The sequence below is a fragment of the Anomaloglossus baeobatrachus genome, chromosome 6 (genome assembly GCF_048569485.1).
Source record: "Anomaloglossus baeobatrachus isolate aAnoBae1 chromosome 6, aAnoBae1.hap1, whole genome shotgun sequence".
Taxonomy (NCBI): Eukaryota; Metazoa; Chordata; class Amphibia; order Anura; family Aromobatidae; genus Anomaloglossus; species Anomaloglossus baeobatrachus.
This window is the reverse complement of record NC_134358.1, coordinates 429618750-429633211: the sequence shown is the minus strand read 5'-3', so window position 1 is coordinate 429633211 and position 14462 is coordinate 429618750. Positions and strand designations below refer to the sequence as shown.

Genomic DNA, 14462 nt, shown 5'->3' with positions numbered 1-14462 from the left:
GTAAACAGGTGTAAGCAAAAGGGTCAGGAGCCGAGAAATCATGTCAAAAGCCAAACAGGGGAAGCAGAGCCGAAGTCGGGAAATGTTACCGAGGTCAGAGGCCGGGAGAGCAAGTAAGTATAAGGAGGGGGAGAAGACCGAGACACAGAACAGGACCGAGCTCAGGTATACAGGGCGGACAAACGGTAGAAGGAAACGGAGGTCAGGGAGAGGAAAGCTGGGTAGCGGGACGGATCAGGGCTAACTGACAAGAACCAATTGCGCACACTGCAGAGCAGGACTATTACTGGCAGCATTCCAGAAGAATCCACACCATGATAAAGCGGTGTGAGCCCCAGAACGAGGCACAACCGAGCAGACCCCTTCCATAAGACTTAACCCCCGTCAGCGTCCAGCTATAGTGATGTCACTATAAACATATATGATACAATTAACCAGGTAGGAATTTTGGACAACGTGGTGACAAAAGGTGGACTTCTAAATAAATACATTTTAAAATAAAGGCTTTCTTGATTGCAAAATAATATGTATATATTTTCTTTAAAGGAATGCCTGCATTTGATGATCTGGTTGCTATATATAGCCGCTGTCGAGGTGTATCATCACAAGTTTATGACTGGAATTTTTTTCTTGCCCTTACCTTTTTTAAGCTTGCTGGGATATTGCAGGTAAATACAACTCTTTTATTATACATTATAATTCACTCATTCAAGCATATGTTATCACTATCTTAAAAAGCTAAAAAGAGCAGCTTCTGTCTCATTATCTTGAATGACTTCACATTTATTCCAAATTTAGAAACCTCTTAAAGGTGTTCTCCAAAATTGTGATAAAACCTTCCCATCACATATTTCAAACGGCATCCTGTACAAATCATGTGTCACGACTAATTATGAGCGAGCACAAAAGTGCTCAAGCGTTCTTTACTAGAGTCGAGCAGGTTAGATGCTCTGACAGGTCCGAGTAACGAGTAGTGTGGAAGTCAATTATTGGGCAGTTCGGATCTCTGCTCACATACAGCCAGTTATAAACCCAGCAATTCTGAATGAGGGTGGGATGTCTTCATGAAATCTGAAGATTTAAAAATGAAAAGATTTGAGGTCGTAATGTAGAGCCCAGTGTCAGAAAGCTTGGTTTGCATCCTGGGTAATGGGTCTTCCAGCAGGACAATGACCCCAAACATTTAGAAACAAAGTGCTGGAGAGTTCTGAAGTGGCAGCAATGAATCTGGATCTAAATCCCATTGAAAACCTGTAGAGAGATTTTAAAATTAATCTCGGGAGAAGCCGCCCTTTAAATATGAGAGACTTGAAGTGATTTGAAAAAAGAGTGGTCCAAAATCCCAGTTGAGAGGTGTAAGAAGCTTGTGGTTGGTTATATAAAGCGAGTGATTGCAGTTATTTATACTAAAGAGCGTGCAAACAATTATTAGGCTGAGGGTGCAAACAGATTTGTCCGGACCACTTTTGGGGTTTTGTATGTCTAATTTGCCTTTTTTTTTTATTTATTTATTTATTTATTTATTTTTTTTGTTCCATACAATCAGTGGAAAAAAAGTGTGCCCATGACATGATTGTGCGGTGCCGATGGGTTGTCATGAGAGATGGGGGTCTGCCTGTCATTACGATACTCCTGTGAAAGGCAGAGTTTGGCTGGCGTTCATAGGCAACTAGGATTTTTGGTATATTACAAGCAATTGGATGATTGCAGGTTCAAGTCTCCTAAGGGGACTAACAACTACAGTAAAATGTGAAAGGAAAAAAGTGTGTGTGTTTTTTTTTTTTTTTTTTTTATATGAAAAAGAAAATACAAACCTTCAAATCAAGCGGGATTTACTCGCTACAATAAATCTTACGATGTGACGGCGGGGTCACGTCGTAAGTGACGCACTTCCGGCATCGTAAGTAATATTGTAGTGTGTAAGGCCCCTTTCACACGTCAGTGATTCTGGGACGTTTGTGCTTTTCTTTAAAACGTACCAGAATCACTGACATACGCAGACCCATTATAACGAATGGGTCTGCTCACACGTCAGTGATTTTTCACTGCACGTGTCTCTGTGCGGCGTACCCGCGTGTGCGTGATTGCTGCACGGAGACATGTCCATTTTTTTTCTGGCATCACTGATGTTCCACGGACCATGCAGTGGTGTGGTCCGTGAAACACGTGCCAGAAAAAAACGTGCTTTTAAAATAAAAATCATTTTTACTCACCCGGCGTCCAGCGATGTCCTCTGCAGCCCATTCTCCCTGCTGCTTCTGAGCCGGCTCATTATTGTCGCGCATATTCATTATGCGCGACACAGCCGACCCGGAAGCAGCTGCTGCGGGGGTCAGCGCCGGCCGGATGCTGCACCGCGGGAGCGATCAGCACCATGGACAGCGGGAGCGCGCACAGGTGAGTTGTTTTCTAAGTGCAATCACGGGCCACGGAGAACGTAGCCCGGATTGCACTTAGACAACCCACGTGTGCCATGAATCACGGCACACGCAGGGACATGTGCATGTTTTACACGCCAGTGAAAAACGTCACTGTTTTTCACTGACGTGTGAAACGGGCCTAAACATACTTGTGATTGAACGAAAAACCGTTCATCGTATGCACGTCGTTCAAAAGCTAAAAATTGTACATCGGGTTGTTCAATTTTCCAGAGGTAGCACACATTGCAGTGTGTGACACCCCGGGAACGATGAACAGATCTTACCTGCGTCCCATGGCTCCTGCTGGCAATGCGTAAGGAGGAGGTGGGCGGGATATTTATGCTCATCTCCGCCCCTCTGCTTCTATTGGCCGGTTGCCGCGTGATGTCGCTGTGATGCCGAACGTCCCTCCCACTCCAGGAAGTGGATTTTCGCCGCCCACATCGAGGTCGTATGTAAGGGTAAGTACGTGTGACGGGAAAGAATCGTTTGTGCGACATGGTCAACAAATTGAACGTGTCGCACATACGATGGGGGCGTGTACGATCGCATACAATATCGTATGTGATATCATAAGGTGTAAAGCAGGCTTTACTCCCCTTTTGCCTCATTAAAAATAAAACTATTTAAAAAAAAAAAAATGCACCTGTTTTGGTATCACTGCGTTTGTAAAAGTCCAATTTGTCAAAATACTAAATTAATCCGATCAATAATGGGTGTAACAAGAAGAAAAAAAAAAATCACCAGCATTACATTTTTTTTTTTTTTTACAAACTTGCCAAACCTTTTTCACCATCTATATATAATTGCCTTATTCTGTCTGTCTGTCTGTCTTGCTCCAAAATTGTGTCCTTACGGTGACACAAAGCTGATTGGCCGTTGGGCTCGCCATGGCCCCGCCCCCCGCACAGATTGGCCGCTCGCCCAGGCTCCGCCCGCACACGGATTGGCCGGCCGCTCGCCCAGGCTCCGCCCCCCCCACGGATTGGCCTCTCGCCCCGGCACCCTGCACGCATTGGCAACTTGGCCACGCCCCGCCCCCCTCACGCAATGCACGCTCGCTCTGGCCCCGCACGCATTCCCCGAACCGACACGGAGCCACGACTCCCAGGTGAGTACTGTACCCCCGGGAGCCCACATCAGCGTGCGCCGCCAACCCAGCCGACACATACCCTTGCTTTGCTGGGGTTGCCGCCGTATGCTGGTGTGGGCTCCCGTGCGAGCGGGGGACGGGATACGCTGGTAACCATGGTAGCATAGTTACCAGCGCATCAAGGTCCTGCAGCGGCGGAACATACACACGCACACACATAACAACACACACACACACATCAGATCACACTCACTCTCACACACACATCACATCGCATCCACACACTCACAACATCCTGGGATATCGCTTGCTTCTCGGCGGCGATACTGTGGAGTGACCTTCCAGGACCTGCCGGAGGATCACATGGCCAGAAGCATGTGGTATCTCCGGATGTTATGAGTGTGAGCGCGTATGTGCGATATCTTCAGTGTGTGTGTGAGTGTATGCGATCGGATGTGTGTGAGTGTGTTCTGATGTGTGAGTGTGTGTGTGTGTGTGAGTATATGCGATCGGATCTGTGAGTGTCGGCAGAGGAGCACGGCGTGCTGGGGGAGGCTGATGCTGGGGGAGGCTGATGCTGGGGGAGGCTGATGCTGGGGGAGGCTGATGCTGGGGGAGGCTGATGCTGGGGGAGGCTGATGCTGGGGGAGGCTGATGCTGGGAGGGGGAGGCTGATGCTGGAGGAGGCTGGGAGGAGAGAGGCTGATGCTGGAGGAGGCTGGGAGGAGAGAGGCTGATGCTGGGGGAGGCTGGGAGGAGAGAGGCTGATGCTGGGGGAGGCTGGGAGGCGAGAGGCTGATGCTGGGGGAGGCTGGGAGGGGGAGGCTGATGCTGGGGGAGGCTGGGAGGGGGAGGCTGATGCTGGGAGGGGGGAGGCTGAGGCTGGGAGGAGAGAGGCTGATGCTGGGAGGAGAGAGGCTGATGCTGGGAGGAGAGAGGCTGATGCTGGGAGGAGAGAGGCTGATGCTGGGGACGAGAGAGGCTGATGCTGGGGACGAGAGAGGCTGATGCTGGGGACGAGAGAGGCTGATGCTGGGGACGAGAGAGGCTGATGCTGGGGACGAGAGAGGCTGATGCTGGGGACGAGAGAGGCTGATGCTGGGGACGAGAGAGGCTGATGCTGGGGACGAGAGAGGCTGATGCTGGGAGGAGAGAGGCTGATGCTGGGAGGAGAGAGGCTGATGCTGGGAGGAGAGAGGTTGATGCTGGTGCAGCATGGGGGATGGAGCACGATGGGGGGTACGCAGCATGGGGGATGGAGCACGATGGGGAGTGCGCAGCATGGGGGATGGAGCACGTTTGGGAGTGCGCAGCATGGCGGATGGAGCACGTTTGGGAGTGCGCAGCATGGCGGATGGACCACGTTTGGGAGTGCGCAGCATGGCGGATGGACCACGTTTGGGAGTGCGCAGCATGGCGGATGGAGCACGTTTGGGAGTGCTCAGCATGGCGGATGGAGCACGTTTGGTAGTGCGCAGCATGGCGGATGGAGCACGTTTGGGAGTGCGCAGCATGGCGGATGGAGCACGATGGGGGGGTGCGCAGCATGGGGGATGGAGCACGATGGGAGGTGCACACCTCCCCCCAACACACACACACACACACACACACACACACACACACACACACACACACACACACACACACTGGGAACCACAAACACCGCCGTACAGAGACACCCACACACACACAGCGCTGCACACACACAACACCCAACACACAAACACCGCGGCATACATAAATATACGCACATACCACGCAACGCACACATTGCACAAAACATACCTCCCCCTAAAACACACCACACCCACACAAACCGCGCAACACACACACACACACACACACACCGCTACAGACACACAGCGCTCCACAAACAACGCAACACATGCAACACATACAACACCGCCTTCACCCCCCGCCACACCCAGACAACACCCAGAACATGTACAGCGCCCTACACAAACACTTGGTAACTACAGACAACAACATCTATATATATATATATATATATATATATAACAAAAATCATACATTAACTACACAATACGTAAATTCTAGAATACCCGATGCGTAGAATCGGGCCACCTTCTAGTTTAGATATAAACACAAAACATGTTTGGCATCTGTATAATCATACTGACCTGGAGAATCATATTTCTCCAATTGTGGAATTGCACTTTGTTGCAGTTTCACTGCACTTCAGTGCATCACATCATACAATGAATGGTGTCATTCAAAAGTACAATGAATCCAGAAAAAAGCTATTTGGACAGAAAAATAAAGAGAAGCTGAAATAGCCTTGTCAGGATGCGGTTAATATAAAAATTGTAATTCATTTGTTGAGCAGAATTTATTTCAGCCTATTGGTTCGGCCCTCCACAACAGTCTCTCATGAGGCCCCTCAGGAAAATGAATTGCTCACTCCTGCGGTATGCTCAGGATATTTCTTTCCTTCACATGGAGAAAAGGCTCTTGGGCAGATCTTGTCCAGTTTTCGGGTTGTTGACTTTTTTCTGGTTACACACACCTATTTGATGGAATCGACCTTCTTCTAGGATTTTCATAGTATTTCTACACATACCTCAGTAGTGTTAAGCTAATATAGCTCTACATAGAGCAATATGATTGCAAGATCAGGATTCCAGCAAAGATTATTCTATATGGTCACATGTTTAAAATCAAAATTCAACATAAAATGCTGGCGTGGCGCTTTTAAAGTGAGTATGTCTTGTCAATCTGTTTTTGTAGCGCCCATTCATTTCGATAGGTGTTATGCAAACAACATAGCACAGCTGCACTTGACTGTTTTTGTGGCTCCAAGGTTCTCATTTGCTGTAGAGACTATATTTAATTACAATGACTTCCAAATTTATTCGCCCCTTGGCTTTTTACCTATTTTGTTACAATACAACCTGTGTTTAAATATTTTTGTAATCCAATTTGTGTGTGTTTTTTTTATTCACACTAAATATTATAAGTTGGAAGTGGCGTGAGAAAAATATAGGCAGCATTTTAAGTTTCTGGGATAAAATAAAAAAAAATTGCCATGTGCATATATATATTCACCCCTTTTATGAAGCCCCTAAAAAGTTCTGGTGCAAGCAATTACCTTCATAAGTTACATTCTTAGGTAAAGGAAGTCCATATGTGTGCAATTTGGGTGTTCCATTGCCTGTCAGTATATGCACAGCTTTTCTGAAAGGCCACAGAGGCTGTAACACCATTTAAGCAAGAGGTACCACTAACTAAACACCATGAAGACCAAAGAGATTTCCAAACAAGTCAGGATTGGGTTCTAAAAAGAATATCCCAATCTGTGATGATCCCCCAGAGCACTATCAAATCCATTATCCTCAAATGGAAAGAACATAGTAGCACAACAAACCTGAGACAGGGCCACCTTCCAAAGCTCTCAGCCTGGGCACAGAGGTCATTAATCAGAGAGACAGCACAGAGACTAATGATAAGGAGCTGCAGAGTTCTCAAACAGAGACTTGAGTATCTGCCCATATGACCACATTAAGCCGTACACTCCATAGAGTTGGCCTATATGGAAGAGCGGCCAGAAAAGAGCCTTTACTTACAGCCAAAAATTGGAAGCCTCATTTTGATTTTTCCAAAAGACATGGGGGAGCCTCCCCAAATGTATGGAGAAAGGTACTATGGTCAGTTGAGACCAAAATTGAACTTTTATCCACCAAAGTAAACTCTATGCCTGGCACCAAATCAACATAGCTCATCATCCCAAGAACACCATCCCCACAGTGAAACCTGGTGGTAGCATCATGCTGTTGGGATGTTTTTTGGTAGTAGCGACAGGGAAAATGGAGCGAATCGTGGGAAGATAGATGGTGCAACATACAGGGATATTCTTGAGCAAACCTTTTTCAGTCTGTCAGATTGAGACTGGGATGGAGGTTTACCTTCCAACAAGACAATGGCCCAAAGCATACTGCTAAAACAACGCTCGAGTGGTTTAAGGGGAAATGTGTAAATGTATTGGAGTGACCTAGTTAAAGGCCAGACCTTTTTGGGAATCTGTGGTTAGACTTGGAGATGGCTGTTCACCAGAGGAAACCATCTGACTCGAAGGAGCTGGAGCAGTTTTGCCTTTGGGAATGGGCAAAAATCCCAGGGGCAAGATGGGGAAAGCTCAGAGAAAGTTATCCAAGGCGACTTGTAGCTGTAATTGCAGCAAAAGGAGGCTCTACAAAGTACTGACTTTAGGGGGGTGAATATGAAATATACACACTGAAGTTTTCAGGTATGTTCTTCTATTTGTTGTTTCCCTCAATAGCTCAAAAACCAAATGTTAAGAGCTGTAGGCATGTTCTTTACATGAACTGATGCAAACACTCAAAAAAAAAAAACCTGCGAAATTCCAGTTTGTAAGGAAATAAAATACAAAAAATGCCAAGGAGGTGAATACTTTTGCAAAGCAATGTACATGCCACCCTTTCCACTGTGAGGAGCTTCTTAGGCCCCTTTCACATTGCGTTTTACCTTCCGTCCACAGGTCCCGTTGGAGCATCCGTCCGAACCGCCCCTCCCCCACTCTGCAAAGTGTGTTCCGGACGGATGCTCCGACGGGACCTGTGAGCGGAAGGTAAAACGTAATGTGAAAGGAGCCTTATGCTCTTACCAAAACAAAAAAAGGTCTCTCCTTTTAACATCTTGTGCTTCTTGTATATTTATTGAATTTGGTTTGATATGTTTGTTTTTCAGGGAATTCACGCAAGATTCCTGCTTGGGAATTCTAGTGGGGAAAACGCCAGCTTTTTTTCTGATATGGTTCAACCTCTTGCTGAAAATGGGTTAAGACTTGCTAAAAGGTAATAAACGATCTCTTGCATGCTATAAATTACACTTAACAGGTAACAGGTTCCCTTTAAAAAAAACTGATGTTAGATCATTCATGATGCCCAACCACAGACTGCATGAATCGTAGACTGGCTCCCTCATTACAAATTTCTACATATAAGGCTTTATTCACACAGCCGTATTTTTGATGAGTATTTTTATGGCAAAACCAGGAGTGTCTCCATAACACAGAATAGGTGTCAATCTTTCAATTTATAGGGCCACTCCTGGTTTTGGCATATAACATGTGATGATAAATGGCACTCTTCGGCGACCACTCGAATGTCTTCATTAGGCACAGTTTAACACAAAATCTGAAGTTTCATATTTATACACAATAAATGGGACATATGAATAGTGCAGTAATAAGACAACGATTTGTGAAAATAAATGTTCCAAAACTCATTTGTTTGTTTTTTTGGGGCAATGCAGCTGTTAGCGAATTTTCAATCATCTCACTAATCTAACTAGTTATCCCCTGTTCTTGCTTCCATGCACTTATTAGCCCTCTGTATCTGTACCTGTACACATACTGGCTGGTGACCGGTTGATGCAATGTCATTTGCATACGCTATTTATTATATTTATTCCTGGACCTTACAATACAAGCACTTTTTACCATTTGCCTTTTGTGCCTCCCATAATTCTTCATAGATTGTGAACAGGTCCCTCACAGCTCTTATCTGTTGAATTGTGTTAAGCTCTGTGCTCACAGGGTGTTGGGTATTTTTTTTTGTTTTTGTTTTTTTTTTTAATATTTTTTTATGCATTTATCCTTGCTTATTTTAATCAATAAAAGCAAGGAAAAAGCATCCCAGCATAGTCTGAGAATCGTGACTTGCTGTGCACACGCTGCTTCTTTTTTTCATTGCAGAATTTGTTGCTGAAAAAAAGAAGCAGCATGTCAATTGTTTGTGTTTATTTCCTGCATTTCTATAATCCCCTGCAATGCTTTATCACTACAGAGAATTAGATCACAGCACTTTGCCTCACACACCATGCATACAGCATGGTGTGGGAGGCGCCTCCGTAGCACAGTAACCCGGGGTCGTCATGGTGATGATTCACGGTTACTATGGCAGCAGTCAGGTGCCATTAATCACATTACAGGGACCCGATCGCCAGGCAGAGGTAAGCAATCCCTCTCCCTACCTCCTGATTGCTGCAATTGCACTGATCGCAGCATTCGGGGGGTTAAACTATCTGGAGCGGCATGGGCACTGCTCCGGTGTCTGAGAGCCAGGTCCTGGCTGTAACATCAGCCAGAGACCCAGCGGCGATCTCAGGAGTACAGCACCTGAACACCTGCAAACACCATGACTAAAAAAAAAAAAGTACAAAAAGAAGCAGGAAAAAAAACTCAAGTGCGCAAACGTCATAAAAAATGTGCTTTTTTTTCAGCTGCTTTTTTCCTGCTAAAACATGCTTTTTTGTGTGCAGAAAAGAAGCATATAAAAAAAGCAACGTGGGCACATAGCCTAATGCCTGCTTCACACGAGACAACCGATTGTGTGATTTCACGATCGATCGTACCCGCCTCCGTCGTTTGTGCGTCACGGGGAAATCGCTGCCCGTGTCGCACAAAGTCGTGAAACCGCCGTCACACGTACTTACCTGCTGAGCGACGTCACTGTGGGCAGCGAACATCCTCTTCCTGAAGAGGGAAGGACTTCAGCATCACAGCGACATCACACAGCGGCCGCCCAATAGAAGCAGAGGGGCGGAGATGAGCGGGACGTAAACATCCCGCCCACCTCCTTCCTTCCGCATAGCCGGTGGGTGCCCCAGGATGCAGGTAAGCTGAGTTCATCGTTCCCGGGGTGTCACATGGAGCGATGTGTGCTGCCCCAGGTACAATGAACAACCGGCGCCATTTTAAATAAACAATATTTTGAAACTGAGCGACGAGTACACGACTCACGATTTGTGAGCGATACTGCTTCGCTCGAAGGTGTCACACGAGACGACTTCGTGAACGATGCCGGATGTGCGTGACGAAAACCGTGACCCCGACGATTCATCGCACGATAGCTCGTCTTGTGTAAAGCAGCCTTTACTCCGTGTTGTCTGTGCATATCCCCTCTGAATTGTAAAGTGCCTTGGGATATGCTGGTTCTATAAAAATAAAAAAAAAAAATTACTTGACTGGCTGTTTGTTTGGTGTGTGTGGGGTTTTTTTTTGTTTTTTTTTACCACAAAGATGCGTTTTTGCCGCATTTTTGAAGCGTTTTTACTGCGTTTTGACCAATGCGTTTTTAAGTCAAATCTATTGACTGGAAGGGGTCAAAAACGCTGGAAAAAAGCAAAAGGAATTGACATGCTACAACTTGGGTGCATCTTCAAAAATGCAGCCAACAAAAGATGTCCAGTGTGGACTGCAAAATCGAAATGTCATACTTTGGGAGAAGGAAATGCATGCGTTTTGGTGCATTTTCGTGACCTCAAAAACGCAGCAAAAGATGCCCTGTGTGATCTTGGCCTAACTGTTCCTAGTCGGTGATTCGAGTGAGCCAGTTTCCTAAGTGAAGTGTAAGTTGAAGCCTGGCTCAAGCTCCAGATAAGATAACGTCACAAAAGGGGATTCAATATACCGACCGAGGACAGGGAGTGGACGGTAAAATACTTTCACATGGACACTGCGGCTGGGATGTAACCGATGCCATGCTGGTATACCAGTGAATGAAACAGACTACATAAAATATATGTTTCTGTATAGTTGAAGGAAGGCTCATGTTTGGTTTCTGGCAAGCGGTTTAAGTGTGCTTTAATAAACCGACTGGACTATTTAAATAGAAAAACGTTCCTGTCTGCCTCAATCTAGCAGCCAAGCGAGTTTCCCCATTACATTCAGTGAGCGCAGCCTCACAGTACTAAAAATGTCGTTGTTCTCTTATGTCAACCAGAGGCTGCTTTTCATAGGAGCACCGTCATGGCAAACAGGAAGGTCTTCAGCAGGCACCCGGCTGCCCTAACATGATGGGCTATCACCCTGTGATCCTGTCACTGGAGAGCTAATGAGCATGTGGAAAATGACCCATCCCCCTCCAGTTCTTGCGCTCTTTAAGTGCTGCTGTCAGAGATTGACCATTGCATTTAAGGAGTTAACAGCAATGGGCGCTGCTCTGCTAAACTTGCTGCCATTTGAGGCAGATGATTACTGTATGACTTAACCATTATCTGCTGGAAAAGATGAAGCCTCTGCTTCTGAGCTTGCATCAAAGACAAGGACACGACAGGACTTACTAGATGAAGGATTACCATGCTTGTATTCCTAACGTGGCTGCATTTCATAACAGACCATACTTCAGATTTTCTTCCTACCTTTTTAAGAAATTCCCAGTTCATGAGTAGGTTTGGCTCCTGCTCATAAGTCTTTTATGTAGCTTTTTTTATTGTTCCACAAAAAAAACTACTATTTTTAGTATTCTTTTTCTATGTATTGTTTTAGGAGCGTAAAGTTATGAAACTGCTCATAGCATGATATTACATATGTAGTCTGTTTTCTTATATTCTAGAGAGAAGCTGACTGTTGAGTTGGCCAACTCACCGGGGGAGCTGTTCCTGCTTAGTATCAAAGGGCAACGGGTTTTGCAGCAAGTGAAGCAGTTTATGCGGCAACACATTCTGCCTGCACAACAGGTTGTTTTCTATCATTAGTTATCTGCTATATATCATGATACACAGATTATAAAACTTGCATCACTATAACTTTTGGACTTTTCTCAACTCAATTGATAAAGAAGTCAAGATTTCCAGCATGGCTCCTATGATTGATGTCTATTTACATCTCTGTGCAGTGGGTGTGTGGACTTGCTGTGTTCCAAGACTAATACGTGGACAGGCATAGGTGATTGAGTGAAAGAAACATGGATAAAAAAAAAGTGCACTGTTCATTTTATTTCACTTAGAGTTCAGATGACTGATCAATAATTTCAAAAGTTTCCATCTTACAGTACCGTCCCTACGGCAAATAGTACAGTGTCTGCAGGGGCCCTTGTGGCCGGACGCCCTAAAATCACACTTTTCTGGCATGGATTGTCAATATGCGATAGATGCCTGTAAAGCTAGTTCAGCTCATTATATATTGTGTGTGGTTATATGGTTTACATGAACTTTAGTCACCGCTTTAATATGAAAGGGAACCTGATACTTGGTAAAAAAAAAAAAAGCTGTCAACCCGGTGTTGGAACATTAAACTCCGCTGCTGGTACGAAATTAACGTTACTCTACTCCGGTTTCAGTCACCGTGGCGGTGCAGGTTCAGTCACTGCTCTGTGTATGGAGAGTGGCGGCTTTAACCATGCACCCCGCACTAATGCTGAACAGCTGTCATTCAGTGTAGGGGCCGCCACGCTCCAGACACAGAGCAGTGACTGAACCTGCACCGCCACCGCCCCTGTGACTGAAACCGGAGTAGAGTAGAGTTAATTTCGTCCCCGCAGCAGAGTTTAATGTGCAGATGCCAGGCAGGTTCAGCATTTTTCCACTTGATCAGCTCTCTAAGTGTAATGTGTCTTCTCATTTTAGGAGGTTTTGGAATATTATACCAAATATGAAAACTCACCCCTCAGATGGAAGAAACCATTGGTCATCGAGGAGTTGAAGGTGAATAGTAACATACACAAACGTTCCACTGTAGATAACATACCTCTAGGATGTTTTTACTTATAACTAGAACACAGGTTAGGCCTTTTGATTTGTAAATGATTTGTCTGAGAGTAGAAATAAATGTTCTTGCTTTTTGTGTCTCCTTAGAAATATAGCCACATTTAAATTTTAAACAAGCTGCAATATCAGATTTTGCCTATGGAAAAAAGTGCCAGTGCTTCTTTAGTTGTTTTGTTTTGTTTTTTTCCAGATCCTAGACCACATCTTTTTAATTTCAGCAATCCATGCTTGATCAAAATGTAAACTAATGTATTTGAATTTTATATGATAAAAGCATTTTTTTAATTTCTGCTTAGGAACTGGCAAAAGCTGAAGGATTGTGGAATTTGTTTCTGCCAGCGGTCAGTGGTCTCAGCCAGACAGACTACGCCTTCATTGCAGAAGAAACTGGGAAATGTTTCTTTGCTCCAGAAGTTTTCAATTGTCAAGCACCAGGCACGTATCGTCTATATACTACACTGCAGTGGACGCACCAGTCACTCCTAGCATAGGTCTCTCAGATCTTGATGGCCTAAGTGCACAGTACATGACAAAGGACTTAAATAACTTAAAGAAATTGCAAATGATTATATATTTTTTTTTGTTTTGAGGTATTTGCTGATGTTTTGTTTTGGGGGCTTTTGTGCCCAATTTTTCAAAATGGTGCAATTTGTTTTTAAGAAATGCTGTTTATTATTCTCTCTTGATCCTTTTTGCAAATTTTTAGTTCCAAATGTTGCAAATCCAAAAAATGTGCAAAAGTTGAAAATTCTTCCAAAAATCTTACTCTATGCAGAGACTTGTGTAAGAGGTGCTAAAAAAAAGCGACATTTCATGGATCTGAATCAGCAAAGTTGCCAAGGAAAAGTAAAAAAAAAATGACAAGAAGAAAGACCACTTAAAATGGGGCACAAAACTTACAGAAAATAAGGAGCAAAAACTAAAGCTTCTGAAGAAAAGCAAATTACTCCTAAAAACTGTAGAAAAGGCAATGATGAATTGAGGCTAAAACATCTATAGAAAGTTAGGCCTTGTACACGTTGATGAAAAATTCTCCTGAAAACCTGGTAATAAATCCACAGGCAGAAACCCCCTGGGGTAATTCCAGATTTCATTAAAGAAATTGTATAGGGTGAAATCCGCACAATTGAGCGTGCAGCAGATTTGAAGTCCACACAATTCTTTTTTTTTTTTTTTTTTTTGTATGGATTTTTTTTTCCCATTAACTTGTATTGGGCTTTAAATTTCAATGGATCTGTAGAGCGGAAACTGCACCGTAAATCTGTGTTATGAACTTGACTTTAGGTTTTGGACTTTTGGCAGAGAGAATAGGGACACATTATGGCAGGCAATGAAAATTGTGTCCTTTTTTGTAGGCATTGGACCACTTTGTGACAGGTGCTGATGTAGTGATGATGTGATACACTTGGGTTCTGTTCACA

General features: G+C 44.7%; 1 protein-coding gene across 1 annotated transcript in view; it reads left to right on the top strand.

The window, feature by feature from the left end:
- ACAD11 (acyl-CoA dehydrogenase family member 11) overlaps positions 1–14462 on the top strand; it is a 173227-nt gene that overhangs the window by 44116 nt on the left and 114649 nt on the right. The window contains exons 7-11 of the mRNA XM_075315191.1: positions 547–668; positions 8239–8345; positions 11889–12012; positions 12901–12978; positions 13338–13476. Coding sequence (XP_075171306.1) covers positions 547–668; positions 8239–8345; positions 11889–12012; positions 12901–12978; positions 13338–13476 — 570 coding nt within the window. The remainder of the gene's footprint in view (positions 1–546; positions 669–8238; positions 8346–11888; positions 12013–12900; positions 12979–13337; positions 13477–14462) is intronic.